Here is a 14,566-nt window from a genome sequence, read left to right as displayed (position 1 = left end):
GACGTTGGTTATAAGTGAGCATCAACTAAGATAGTAATTAACTAGCTGATACACACTGATAGAGCTTAAATGTTAATGTTGAAGGTTCTCTCCAAACTAAATTTAGTTAAAAACTAAGGCTCAGTTGCTAGGATGGGTTTACCATTAGCAAAGCTGTCCATTATATCAGTCAGTTCTAGCCAGAAGCTTCACGTTTAATAGCAATCTGCTGAGCATAGCATGTAGCACTGGTTTTAGATTTACATTTACAGCATTTTGCTGACACTTTTATCCAGAGCGACTTACAACTTGATCATTTTACACAGGTAGGCCAAGGTGGTGTTAGGAGTCTTGCCCAAGGACCCTTATTGGTACAGTGTAGGGTGCTTGCCCTGGTCGGGGATTGAACCCCAGTCTACAGCGTAGAAGGCAAAGGTGTTAACCACTACACTAGCCAACCACCAAGATGTTTTTATTTCTTCATATCCACAGTCAGCATGTTCATGGAAATTTTGTTTATAGGCAGCTTGATACATGCCACTCTCTACGATATACATATAACTTTCTACAAATCTTTTGATTGATCTTGGTTTTGAGTCAGGCGTTTTGCTACAGGTACAAAGAAATTTGGCAGTATGCGTTTTAAGGATGTTTTAGTAACAGTTGAAAATTGTTATCAGTGAAATGGAGCACAAAGTGTGTTTTAAGAGTTATCAGCATACATGCAAGCATCTTTCTCATGTTTTTTCATGTTTTTTTTTAAACATTAAAAAACTCACCTATTCTTTTTGTTGCCATGTAATATAAAATAACCTTGGAATAACTGGAAGAAAGTAGTCAGGTCTGGCTGATGGGGCCGCTTCCTCTGATAGTGAGAACAGTGAAATGGAGCAAATAACATGGTCTGGACTTTTGGCAAGAAAATATCCATCTGCACATTGAAACATGCACACAATGTAGGAATTGTGTAATACAAACTGCACTCAATTGTGTCTGTAGATAAACTATAGCAGTAACTTTTAAAATCTGCTTTGACCTAGATTAGCATAAAAACAGTACAAAGACAAGATACATAGGGATGCATTTTAATATCATAACCTTAATACTGCCAAACATTCAGTGGGCTAAAATCACCTATTGAATTTGTGGCTGAATGTTTATAATGACCAACAACTTTGGATCTGACCTGTGTCAGAAACAGTTCTCTTAGAGCCTTGTTCAGTGCCCGCTTGAGGGCATTTTCACACCTGAAAGTCTGGGCTAAGGTTCATGTTTCTGTATACGTTTGATTTGGTTGATTTTGGTTTCTCATTGCAATTTTGCGAACGCATTAAGGATCGTTGCATGACAAACCTACGTCCTGTCATGACCTATGTGGGCTGCGTCTCCTTATACTTAACATTGATTGGTTTGTAGAGGAGCATGTGTATGATGACGGCATGTAGTCAGTTCGGTGGGTAGCCTTTTTCATTTGAATGGAGAAACACGAAGATCTTCTCTCGCTCATCCTCTCGGAAAATAAGGTAGAAGTTTTGGCATTTTCATGCATTTTTTTCAAGCTGACTTTTGACAATTACATTATATTATATTACATATTTGGTCTCCTCCTCTCCCAATATACTACTGCAGCTCATTTTACTTCTTTTTGGTTCTTTTTCTTATTCTGTTGTTTAAGGGGTGACAATGGCCTGCCTTAACTTTAATGTATTTGGTCTGACAGTGCAAACCATCCAAAAAAAAGTGTTTCACACTGCAAACGAACCAGACCATGGATCAGTTTGATCCAGACCAAGACCACCTCTGATCAGACTTGAACAGGTGGTTATGCTTGGGTATAAAAGGAGCATCCAGGCATGGCTTAGCCCAGGGGTACACTACTCTGGGCCTGGAGGGTCAGTGTCCAGCACAGTTTGGAAACACTTAACCTGGTAATTAGCAGATAAGTGGATCAAGTGTGTTGGAGCCGATAAACTGAGCTGGACACTGGCCCTCCAGGACTAGAGTTGTGCACCCCTGGCTTAGCCCATGACCTTTGACCCTTCAGGTAGCACTACATAAATAAACGGCATGCTTCTGCAAGCTGACTTTTGCCTGTAGATTTTGCACCATGTTCTGTTGACACTAGTTGGCTTCAGTAAGAGTTCAGCAATTTGAATCAGTGTCTTCAGTTGGTGGTAAGACAGTTGACTGATTGACTTGTAAGCCTAGCAAATCAGTGCACGAGCAGACAAAAAGTGCAAGCAAAATCTTGAGAGGGCACACGAAACAGACTCATTTTTCAATACCTGTGCAAGTAGCAAAGTTTCATCACTCAGGATAGGCATTTTAGCCAATTTTGCTGTTTGTTAAAACGAACAGTATGTGAATTTCCACTTACAGTATAGATTAAATTAGAAAAACCATGGATGCACAAGCTCTTAATTAGCTCAGAGTTAACGTGATAACATACAGCACAGTAGGGATGAAATCAGTGATTTTGGGGCCCTGTCGATCGCTGATCGCCCTTCAGTGCTATTGGCCATTAGGCTTTTGCAATCGAAGGCAGGGCTGGAGAAGGATTTTTACTAATTGAACTCAACAGTAAAACAAATACACTCCTCCCTTCAGTGGTCCTTCAGAAACTCTGCCCCTGATTTCATGGATGGATTCTTTTTTTTTTTTCTTCAATCTTCATCACCATAAAACCCTTTACAAACATTGTGTAGACAAATGCCATGATGTTACGTTGCATTGTAATGCACAGATCTGATTGGCTGAGAAAAAGGCTAAAAAAGTTACAGCAAAATAAAATAGGACCACCCCGTCGAAGTTAAATAATTCTCCATAGGTTTATTGGTTATAGGTCCAGGTCCGCATAGGACAGCATCTGGGTCCGGACTCGGACCGCTCCCGCCTCTTAGTGACCTCTACTCTAAACGTTCACACAGCGAATTTATAGCAAAACCAGAATCAAATGTATAATAATATACTTAAACAAAAAATAGTGAAATAGATATGATGAGGCTGAAGTGGGCTTCCTATTCTACACCTTCTTGTTCAGACTTATTCATTCTACCTTAAATGGTGCAGAAGTTACATTCTGGCACCGGAGGTGAAATATGGGTCATATGTTTTACACCACTGATCAGCTCTCAGAAATGGCTAAGGTAGAGAAATGACAGCTGATCACATGTTTGGGCTGAAAAAATGCTGATACCAATACATTGATCCTTCCATCTATAAAAAGAAACGGCCACATCCAACAGCATCCTGTGCTTTAAACTCTCTTTTTTTGGTTCATGTATATCCATTCACTCCTAGTGACTTTTCCTGAGTTATGTTGGCGCCCAGCTTACGGTGATGTACTTTTGCTTCCCTGCCCTAAGTTTAGCTTAAACTTGAATGTAAGACATTCAAACAACATTTACTTTGTACGTTGCAGTTTTACAGTGAATCCCCTGTAAACGTTTCAGACCAACTTTGAATATTACTTGGATCTGGTCAGTCTAAACCGTTGCATGTCTTCTAGTTTTTCATTTATTAATTTACTTGTGTAAATTACAGTTTACTGCCACTGCCACAGTTTCACATCACATCATGTGTGTACATGTTGCATGTAGGTGTAGTTTTCACAGAAATCATAAAGAGCGATAGGTGGTCAGTAATCGTTCTTAGTTCAGCTAGTTTTTCATCGTCGGGTTGGTCTCTGTGCTCTTACAATACAGGGCAAGGTTGAAATAGAAAAGGAGGGGGGTGGATGTGGTAGAATTCTCTGCCAAAACTGGGAGAATTTGGAGGATTTGGTAGTGGTGACATGCTGGTTCCTCTACAGGCAAGACTGTGATGGAAATGAATTGAGAAGAAATGAGCACATGAGGCTGTACGCCTTCAAATCCCAGATGGAGCAAGACTTGTGCAAGAGCAGCAGGGGACGCCCTGCTTCAGTCCCAATCCCAGACATTCGGATGGACTGCACATCACACTGGCCGGCCATGACTGGCAAGAAAGGAAGATGCAGAGTTCCTGGGTGCAAAGGCATTCCAAGGGTTTTGTGCATGAAATGTAACGCACACCTTTGTTTCACCAGGCAAAGCAACTGTTTTCTGAAATTTCATACAGAATACTGTTGAATGCTGAGCTGGACTTTGTACAGCAACTCATACCAAATGGTGCTTATTTCAACTTATTTCCTTAGTCTGTTTTTGCTGTTATACGGTCCTGCATGAATTTAGTATTGACTGTTAAGTGAAGAACAGTGTTGACCAATTCGACTGACAGACTTTTGCACTTTTGATTCCTCTCTTGAATTTATATTGGGTGGTATTGCATTGGAAGAAATCGAGTTTTCCCATACCTCCATGAAAACCATAATATATTTAATTTAATCTAATCTAAATGACCACCAATAAGCTAGATAGCTAGCATTTTTCTAGACTGTACCATGTGCAATTTTATTTAATAACCACATCCCTTCATTTGCCACCTTTTTGTGGCGACACAGAGTCGAAAGCCATGGACAAATCCAGTGTTGCGTTAATGATTTGTCACCTATCGTGGCTGCCGATCCACAGGACTATAATTTAGCAAATGCTAAAGCTCTTTTAGTGTTCTTCAACTGCTTGGTTGACCTTGAGACAATTATATTGTATTCTTCGCACATTTTGTGATGTTTTGTGATTTTGTAATTTATTTTGCATGTACAAATGAAATAAATTATTAAGATATGTATACGTTTTCTCTGTGATTTCAGAACGCCTGTGGCACAGTGTTGCCCCAAGGCAACAAACTGTTTAACATTTGAATTCTAAACAAATAAAGGGATTATTTTGATCCCCAAAATATGTACAGGGGAGGATTACTTTTCCTAAACAATACATTTAACGTTCACAAAGTTGAACACTTTCCATCACTTCCGTTTAATCTGAAGCATGCCTAAATTTCAATGTTAACTTGTTGCATAATTGCCTGTATAGTCCTAAACCATTAAATCCACAGTGTATAACCAGAGTTAGAAGTACTACTATTAGTAAACGTTGTTATAATTCTCATAATCGGAATAGTTTTCCTGCTCAGGAAAGTTTATTGATTAGCTGTTATATCCGCTTTGTAATTTCCAATTAATGAAGTTGAAATGTAATTCAAATTTAATTAAAATGTTAAAATGAACCTGAATGGACCCGGGAGTGTCGCAGGATACACAGCATCATTCTTATTGGCTAGTAATGAGAGAGGAGTGCAGCCTGTCAATTGTGTCATCAGTACCACATGAAGAGGCAGCTGTGAGCTCAGTCTCCCACATGTAAGATATAATTCTCATTTATTCTCATTTATTCATTACTTTCTATGAAAGTGAATGAAATTTGTTGTGGCTGTATTTCCTTAAAGACTTTGTTGTAAGCTGTCCAGTCTTTGTGGTGCCAATTGTGGACTGTTTCACACATAATCTATACAGATATTTTCTTATTATTTGATTATATCACTGTATGTGATTAATTATTATTTATTTTATAGATTTCAGTTTTCACACCAAGTTTGGGGCTGCTCGCATCAGCTCAGAATTTCAGGGCTGGGTCAAGGAGCATCTAATAGACTACAGCTTAACCCACAGTCTTCAAAGCTCCAAATTCTAGGTAAATAATAAGAGCTTTTGTATAACTTTGTGCATGCCTTACCAGCTTTAACATGACAATGAATAAACGTTAGTTGAGAAATAAGAGTCGTCAATTTCGGTCCTGAAGGGCCAAAATCATTCCAGCACAGTTATATGATTTCCTACTCACACACCTTATTAAACATAATTACCATCTTTAGTTGGAGCGTTAGAACAATGTGCTGGACACCAACCCTCCAGGACCGGCATCCATGACCCCTGGATAGTGTTTGTGTGCTGTTGAATACTTTATGCTCTTAGATATTCATTCTTTACATATAATTTCTGTTTTATCTGTTTTTACAAACTGTGTTCCAGGATGCAGGTTCATGTATTGACAGTCCAGAAATGCAGTCTAAATAAAGAAGACTGAAAAAGGTAATCAAAAGCAGTAAAATATTACCTTTGTATTATAGTAGGGGAGAGCAGTGCACAACCTACCACGTTTTGATTTTTGCCAAACAATAAAGATTTTGCAAGATCAATCATTTTTATATAAATGCCCGTGCACATCTGTATTGCAAATGAAAACCTGTACATTGTTTTCAGCAACAGCTTAGCCAGGAGCATGAGTACAATTGTAAACATTTACTTCAAAGGGGGAGGTAATTGTAACAGACAGAGGGTTTATTTGTACCAATCTAGGTTGTTTGAAGTAAATTCGTTTTCACTGGTAAAGTTACTTTTGACCCCGAAGTAAAAGAAGAAATATCATAATGAGTTGAATTGTACGTGTATTTACATTTTTAAAAAAACATATTTTAATATACTGATAAATCTGTGCATAAACACCTCCACAAAATCGTTTGTTTCTTTGGAAGACGTTCTTTATTGTAACAGTGTTAAAACTAACCCTGTGATGTGGAGGCTGTACTTTAGCCTGGTTGGCTTTAACAGTGAGTTGTTTATATGCTTTAATACAGGCCTATATTTCAGCCACCAAGAAGGTGGTTAAAATAATATAGATGTGAATCATGTTACTTATGCACAACTCTGTAGTCGAAAAATGCTTGTGATGGAAAAAAGTAACTTTCATTGTGCAAAAACCATGAAATTGTTCATGGCTGATCTTGGGAAATGTTGGTCAAATTGGTGTGAACATTTAGATAATGATGCTATGAGAATATAAGAAGGTGACCAAAAGCATATTATACTGGAATCTGTTTAAAAATATCCATGTTACATGTTGGCCCATGTGAGGTTGTGCCCTTTGCTCCCCTCCGTTTTAACATACCATATGTATATGGTGCAAGGCTCTAATCTTCGTTGCTCTCAGTCATAGATCTGTGCGACGAGCCATTTTGCTCTACTAAAATGGCATGCAAGGTAAAAGTTTTAAGATTTCTTGTATACAGAAGACTAAAATAATTATTCTTAATAACTCACTAGCAATGCTAGGACATGGCTTGCCTTGTTATATGCAACCCTTTGTCACATCACCACTTTTTGTTCTATATAAATGCCACCATTTGCACAGTAAGTTGCAAGTAACAGTGAAACAGTCACCTTTTTTTGTTTTCCTTTTGTAGGACTGAGATTGACTGCTATGCTAAATGACCCTGCAGAATACTGATGATGATGATGAAGGCCAAGATTATGAATTTGAGGTGGCGTGGCGATAAATAAATCCCTGTTAAGAGGAGAGCGACATTAAGTAATGTTGCTAAGTAAATAACTTTAGCCCACGCTGTAAATCTCATGCTTGTGTTTTTTGTACATTTCACGAATTCAAAGAGAAACTAGAATTAGCACGATGTTCATTCTAAACATTTTCAGACAATCGTTATTTTCTGTTGAGATGAGAGTCACTGTATTTTAAAAACTTGGTTGATGTTGAAACTAAGCAATCAAACGGTGTTCTTTGTTTACATTTCATGTTTGCATGCTGGAAAAATACACTTGTTAGGCAAATGCATTACAGGGTAGTCCGACTGAAGTCTCAGTGGTAATATGGTGTGTAAAAGGCAAATCGGCTCATAACACTTGCTCAGTTGCTGTTGGTGTTCTTTAATTCCATTGTTCCTGTGTAATGCAAAAGGTGGTTGCCACCTTGAAAAATACCATTTTTGATGGTGAACAGTTTTGAATTTTCAACTTTGGCAGTCCACATTTTGCTTTAACTTGTAATGTTTCATGGACACTACAAAACTTTCAGAATCGTTACACTGCTGACACGCATTTGAACACTTGCGACCTGCTGTTTGTCAATGTGACGGTGTGCATGAACACTACATAAACACTTGCAACATCTGTTCACAGACCCAGAGAAGATGTGTGGCAAATTTCTTTTGGTCCCAAAATCTCTGTTGTCTCTCAGAAATAATTTACAAGAATTTTCCACCATGTGTTGAACTGGAGTTGGAGAAATTTACTGTGTGTTTGTACTAATTTGTGCAGAAAATAGCATCATTTTTGAGCAAGGAGTCAAAGGTCCACGAAGAGGCCTTCACCAGCACAGAGGAGAAAGTAGTCATGAATGTTCAAGTCTAACTGTAGCAGTTAGACTGCCTCAGACCCTGACCGTTTTCTTTCACTGTCACTAGGTGCAACTAATTGCTACTATTTGTTGTGGAGGTGCTAACAATGTATGATTCAGCTGCAAAAACTTCACACCACTAGCAATAATGCCGCTTACAGCAAGTGACGTTGTTGGTGTGCTTACAGGCTGTGGGACCAACTAGGAAGCCTTATGTCCCATAGATGTAGCTATAGTGAGGTTTAGCTTTCATTAACAGAGAGAAAAAAGGTATGATTTTTTTTTTTTCTTCACATTCTCACATTCAATTGCCTAGTTACTTTTTGGGGTGTACAAGGTTGCAGGAACTTAGTTCCTTTGGCTTCATCTTGTATTATAAGAAATTGAAAGATTTCTTTATTTATTTTTTGGATGTTCTTTTGAGCAGTCAGGTAACTGGGGGCAGTGCCTAGCTTAGCCATGTTACTGCAGCAGTTGGCAACAAATAGACTTGAAGTTTTAAATTGCACATCATGCTCACATGACTGCTGCTGATCCTTGCAGTATAAAAGGTTACAGTGATGGCGCAGAACTGTATTGCAGGCATCAGTGGTGTGCTGCAGGAACAATGTGGTTCTCCCTTCTGGTTTAAAATGTTCTCACAGGCAGGAATATGCATGAGTGTAGAGTCATAAGTGTCTTATCCAAAAAAGGATTTTTTGTATATTGCTGTACAGAAGAATGTTTGTGGCTTACGTCTATGAGGACGACTGTCTCACAGAGATGTTCTTTTACATGTGCAAAACACCCCCAAACCTTAAGGGTGCAACCTGGTGCCACTTGCTGGCTGCTTGGGTCTGACAGGCAGCCTACCTGCACCTGTGCTCGTCTAATAAACATTTATTGTCACGTTCTATATTGCACTGTAGGAATGCAGTACACTTGCCAGTGTGGTAAGATATTTTCTTAATTTCTGTTAAATTTGTGCTCTCCTCAGTGTCCCATCATTTCATTTGGACACATCATTATCTGTCAAAAAAAATCTAATAGTTTTACTTGAAGCTGTAGACAAAATTTGAGTGAATACTGTTAAGAAATTAACCATTGCTGAACTGTCGTTTTAAATATGAAGAGTGGCTGTTAAAGGGTTAAAATTTGCCAAAACTGCTCATCATTTTGAAGTAAATGTATGTGTATGCAACGCCTTTTGCTAAATTTCACTCAATGTCAATTTTAGACATCTTATGAAAAGGTCTCGTGGAATAAGCAAGCTAATAAAAGTCGGAAGAGAAAGGAAAATGGAGCAGAAGATTGAAAATCAGAGAGTGCTTAAAAAAAAGGACAGACTTCCAGGCATAATGCAGGTGGATGAAGCACAAAGCCTGCCAACACGTAAGTAGATAAGCAGATGTGGTCTTGTGGGGCCAGAGGTGATATTGTAACGAGAACGTCTAGGTAGAGCTCTGAGAATTTTTTTGGGCTAAATGTTGGTGGGAATGAAGATTTGTTAGGGATGGAAGTATCTATCTATAAAATTTCAAAATCAGTCTAACATCTTGTTGAAGGGGGAGCTCTAAGTAGGGGGCGATAGAGCACTCGTCAACTTTGTCTGAAAGACAACAACCCTGTTAGTCCATAGATGTAGAAGCATTGTAAAACGAAAGCATGGCTGAAACCATGGAGCACATTACATGCAGTAAAAACAAAAAAATGCCTGTTAGGTAGTGATTGTGGTTCGCTTGCTTGTGTTATCAGTTGTACTTCAGACTTTAAAAGAGCACAATCCTAGATGAATTTGGGGAAGGGTTTAGAGGGAATGTTAAATTATTAGTGGCAGATTCCAACACTACAAGTTTAACAAGTTATCTTTGCATTTATTCTCTTTATAAGATCATGTCTGGCCCTGTGAGACAAAAGCAGATGCAGATATATACATTCTGGCAAAATATGAAATGAAGATTTTACTGTTGTCGTTTCCTTTACTGTGATCTAGAGTTCCAAGCAAGCTCGAGGAACAGAAACGAGGAGATCAGGAAGCATGACCAGGAAACCTTCGAAATGTACACAAGTCAACCTCAAGCTCTCGGCCTTGTGGGACCTAATACTTGTGTGGTGTGTGGGAGGACTTTTAGCTCTCGAGGACTGCTGAAAATCCATCTGCGTGTTCATTCAGGGGAGAAACCATATCACTGCCCGTTTTGTGACAAAAACTTCAGACAGTCGAGTCACCTCAGTGTGCATGTTAGGATCCATACAGGAGAAAAACCTTACAGCTGTCTTACTTGTGGAAAGAGGTTCAGTGACAGAAGTGCATGTAACAGGCATGTTAGGGCTCATCTTGAAAATGATAATCCCTAAAGGATTATTAGACAAATTTACTTGAGGTCATTTGTGTTTCAGAACCTCAGAACTTGTACACTCTCTACTGTTACTGATTTTGTTTTAAAATGCTTTTAAGACTTTGGGACCTATAGAGACCTTAGCATTTTAATCTAAGCTTAAATGTAATGTCAACTAACTATAAGAACTTAACTGTGTGATTTTGAACTCATGGTACTTGCAGTCAAGTAAATAATATATAAGACTTTTTCCACTCAAAGATGCACCTTGTCTTTCAGGTAAGAAGTAAGGCTATGCATTCAGACTAATTTTGATATTTGTGTGTCTGTATGAGTTAACTGTGGAGAAGGAAATAAACAATGCCAAAAAAAAGAGAGAAAAAAAAACGATTGACAGAAATTAATGTAGGGCTTGCTTTTTTAATTTAAAATCAAAAAAGTGGTTTGTGTTGTGTTAGAAATATGACAGAGACCAGCTCATATAAGCGAATGAGCTAAAAAAAAAAAAAAAATAGAGCTTACAGGGCCACAACTAGGATGAAAATTTCAGTGAGGTCCATTTTGAAGAAAAAACCCTTACTTCTCAATATATATATATATATATATATATATATATATATATATATATATATATATATATAACTATCAGTTTCTTATTTCATTTTTTTAACCAAATCATTGCTTCTTTTTTGACCATTCGTAATTATGTACCCTTTCACTTTCTTTATTCCTTTCCTATCCCTCTAGTCTTCTAGAAACTGCTGTTACTCTTCCATAAACACCAGTTATCCTGTTTAATTTTATTTAATATAATTATTTAACCATATAACTATTTATTTACCTGTTCATTACCTTTGTATACTAAATTAGTTGATAGTAACATTGATTTTATTTTATTTACTTCTGTCTCTGTGCCTGCCTATTTTGCTTTTTTTTTTCTTGTCTGTCCTCACTGATTACTGAAAAAGCATACATTAAAAATGCTTTATAAAAGTTAGTCTCTAACTCCCCAACCCCAACTAATGGAAGGAAGGAAGATACACATACAGTTAATCAGACATAATTCACCCAAATGTACCTGCTGATTTCCATTACATGAATTACATTACGTGATACTGTGCCATCAAAAAGATGCGTAACAGTGAACTGTTTCATGCTGGTGGTGGTGTATGTTATGAGTAGGTAATGCAGTACATCTTTGAACTGCCGTTAGTTTGTCATAAATATGGCCAACTACAGAGCCTGTAGCCTAAACAGAGCCACTGCTGGAACTACACTAAAGCATGCTGATTTAAATAGGAATGTTATAGCACTGCAAATAAAAAGCGTGTTCTGGAGGATGCATTTTACAATCATAATTTATTAACCCTCATAAATTCTCACATTTTATCATGGCCTTGTTGTATGTTAGCCTAGAGAATGTATGTTGTATACCTGTAACATTATATCTCAATATATTAAAGCTCTGGGTAGTGTGAGCGTAGCATCTTGTACAGAGAAAAACAGAGCGGGAAGTAAAGTATATGGCTATAGCACTGCTGTGCTGAGGTCAGCTAAGAGCCAGCCACTGCTGTGTATGTAATTTTGTTGCTATTTCCACACCAAATCTCATAAAACCCTTTCAAAACTGTAGAGGACCTCAGGATCTTTATGCCAGTTATGATGGGTGCAAATAATTGACTGAAGGTTTGAGGCATTTACACATAGCAGTTGTTGCTAAACAGTGATTGGAAGGCTGAAATTAAGGCTGAGTGTGGCTTTAAGAGCATAACAGTTTGATTGGCTATAGCACAGTGACAGCCCTCAAACAAACAAACAAAAACAACAACAAAAAGTCACTATCTTAAAAGCTGTATAATAAATATTATTGTCTGATTTCATTAGATAGCCCTGAGTTGTTGGTATCTAAATTTTCTCCTTCCTGTGATAAAACCTAATAGTGATTACAGTATTTGAAAAATGGTAACCAGATACGCAAGTACCCATGGGCATCCATAGTAAGGAACACTGGTGAGCTCTTAGCATGATTTCATTTTTGTAAAGCGTAATGTCTTCCACCCGCTTTATTCATTTTTAGCCATGTTGACTTTTTGGATGCCTGCAGATAAAAATTATAAACAGCATCTTTTTAGAACTAAAATTTGTTCCACCTCTTCAGATTGAAATTTAGAAAGTCGGTCACTGACATTTGTAAAACTACTGCTTTTGTTATTTTGTTCTCTGAAACACTTTTTGTCTTTTATTTTTTAATTTTTTTTATTGTTCTCTTTCTGTATGGTTGTTTTAAATAGAACTGCACAGGCATTGTATGTGACCAACTACCCTTTGCGGGTGCGTAGATTGTTGAACATGTATCACACATTTTCCATTTTTCTATTAGAAATGTATAGCATAAGTTTTGGTGTTGAGTTCACAATCAGCTTAGTTTGAGTTAAATTAAATGGTCAACTAGCTTACTTTTACTGGGAAAGTGATATAGGCATCTAAGACTACTGCACTACACTGATTGGTACTCTGATCCTGGACCTTCACTTCTAGTTTATGAAAATCAAGATTTGTCGTATAGTTTGAGACAACAAAAATGCTATACTTCATGATGTTCCATATAAAATACTGATCTGAACTCGCACAGGAGAGAAAGTTTACCACTTCCCAGAGTGTTGTAAAAGTTTGACAGGGATAGTAACTAGGTGCAAAAAAATCATGTTTTTTATTTATTATTTTATCTTTTTGACATTATGTAACAGTTTTTTCATAACTTTAGTTGAATTCAATTTGATTTAATTTCCTTTTATTGTAAAGTGACACTGCTTTTTTACATAGAAAATAAAAAATGTTTATTTCCATTTACAGTACCTTATTTCTTAATGTCCTTACAGTTTGAAGTCTGTTAAAATATTTTATCAATCAGTACAATCACTGCTTTATTCTTTTAAGCGTAAAAAGGAAGATAAAACCTTTAACCCTTTTTTTAACAAAACATTACAGATTTAAACGTGCAATCCTTTAGTTTGTTTCTTCTAATCAAGAAGAAAAAATCATTTATAATACAATATAATAATTGTGTTTCATCACATTTTTTATGAAGTAAGTAGTGATTTTCTTCTTAACATGGAGTAGTCTAACATTAAAGGGTCATTTGTTTTATCCCATAAGCATTTGTTTAGTTATGTGTGGTTTAAGAACTTGTTCTAGCTTTACTGCTCATGTAACAATAGAATCCAAAGTCCCCCATTATCAAGGGACATAAGATACCATGTACCCTGCCCAAGAGAGGGTTAGACCTACCTCTACAGCCAGGCCTAGGGTAGGGTTCCTTGCCGAGTGCCTGGTGGCTGGGCAGCCCACGTAATCCAGCTAGATTCAGCCCTGAAAAGGCAACGTGTGGTGACCATGTGGGCCCACCACCCACAAGGTCCAGCGTAGGGAACCGGTGCAGTGCTGTATAGGCAGTGGGAGAGACAGAATGGCCCACCTGACCTAAACTCCAATAGTACATTTTTATTGGACTTCTGTGCTTGTCATGAACTGTTCATAAAACACCACGTTCGAACACAAAGATGTTCAAAAGTGTGCTTGGTACAAGAGCTGCTTGGGTTGAAGGTCAATGATCGACTAGTCACTACATGTGCCTTGGGGCCTTAAGTTCTGGACACTGGTAAACAGAAGTGCTGAACTGATGACACATCACCATCTGTTGCTGAGTTGGATCAGATGGCAGGGAAGGTCTGGTGGTCAGACCTGGTAGGTCCAAGTGAATACTGAGGGTGTACTGAGAACCACTGGCAGAGGCCCCTGTTCAGAATAATTTTAACTCCCACCTCCAAGAGAACATTTCACGTGTGCTATATGAGGTAGGGGACATGAACTCTGGAGCAGTTAGAGTTGCTTTGCTCAGGCTATACTCAGCAGGGGTGGAGAAACTGACTCTGAAGGATATTGTCAGTCGGTGGAAGAAGCACTTTGTGAAACCTCTAAACCTGAGAGGCATGCCTCCCTCATGGGAGTCAGGGCCAGATGCTTCTGGGGTGTCAGACTCCATTTGCATAGTGGAGGTCACTGAGGTAGTTGGCAAGCTTCTTGGTGGCAAGGCAACAGGGGTGGATGGGATTCGCCCAGAAATTCTTAAGACTATGGATGTTGTGGGGATGTCATGACTGACAG

At 38.0% G+C, this 14,566-nt stretch overlaps 1 protein-coding gene across 1 annotated transcript in view; it reads left to right on the top strand.

The window, feature by feature from the left end:
• The window catches only part of si:ch211-86h15.1 (uncharacterized protein LOC558435 homolog), a 39,926-nt gene extending 28,979 nt beyond the window's left edge, over positions 1 to 10,947 (top strand). Inside the window, exons 4-5 of the mRNA XM_037532092.1 lie at positions 9,301 to 9,455; positions 10,057 to 10,947. Of these exons, the coding sequence (XP_037387989.1) occupies positions 9,301 to 9,455; positions 10,057 to 10,421 (520 nt within the window). The 3' untranslated portion in view covers positions 10,422 to 10,947. The remainder of the gene's footprint in view (positions 1 to 9,300; positions 9,456 to 10,056) is intronic.
• The last annotated feature ends 3,619 nt before the right edge of the window (positions 10,948 to 14,566 follow it).

Source organism: Pygocentrus nattereri, chromosome 21 (assembly GCF_015220715.1).
Source record: "Pygocentrus nattereri isolate fPygNat1 chromosome 21, fPygNat1.pri, whole genome shotgun sequence".
NCBI classification, from domain to species: domain Eukaryota; kingdom Metazoa; phylum Chordata; class Actinopteri; order Characiformes; family Serrasalmidae; genus Pygocentrus; species Pygocentrus nattereri.
Note: the sequence above shows the minus strand (reverse complement) of the source record. Positions and strands in the feature narration are given on the sequence as shown.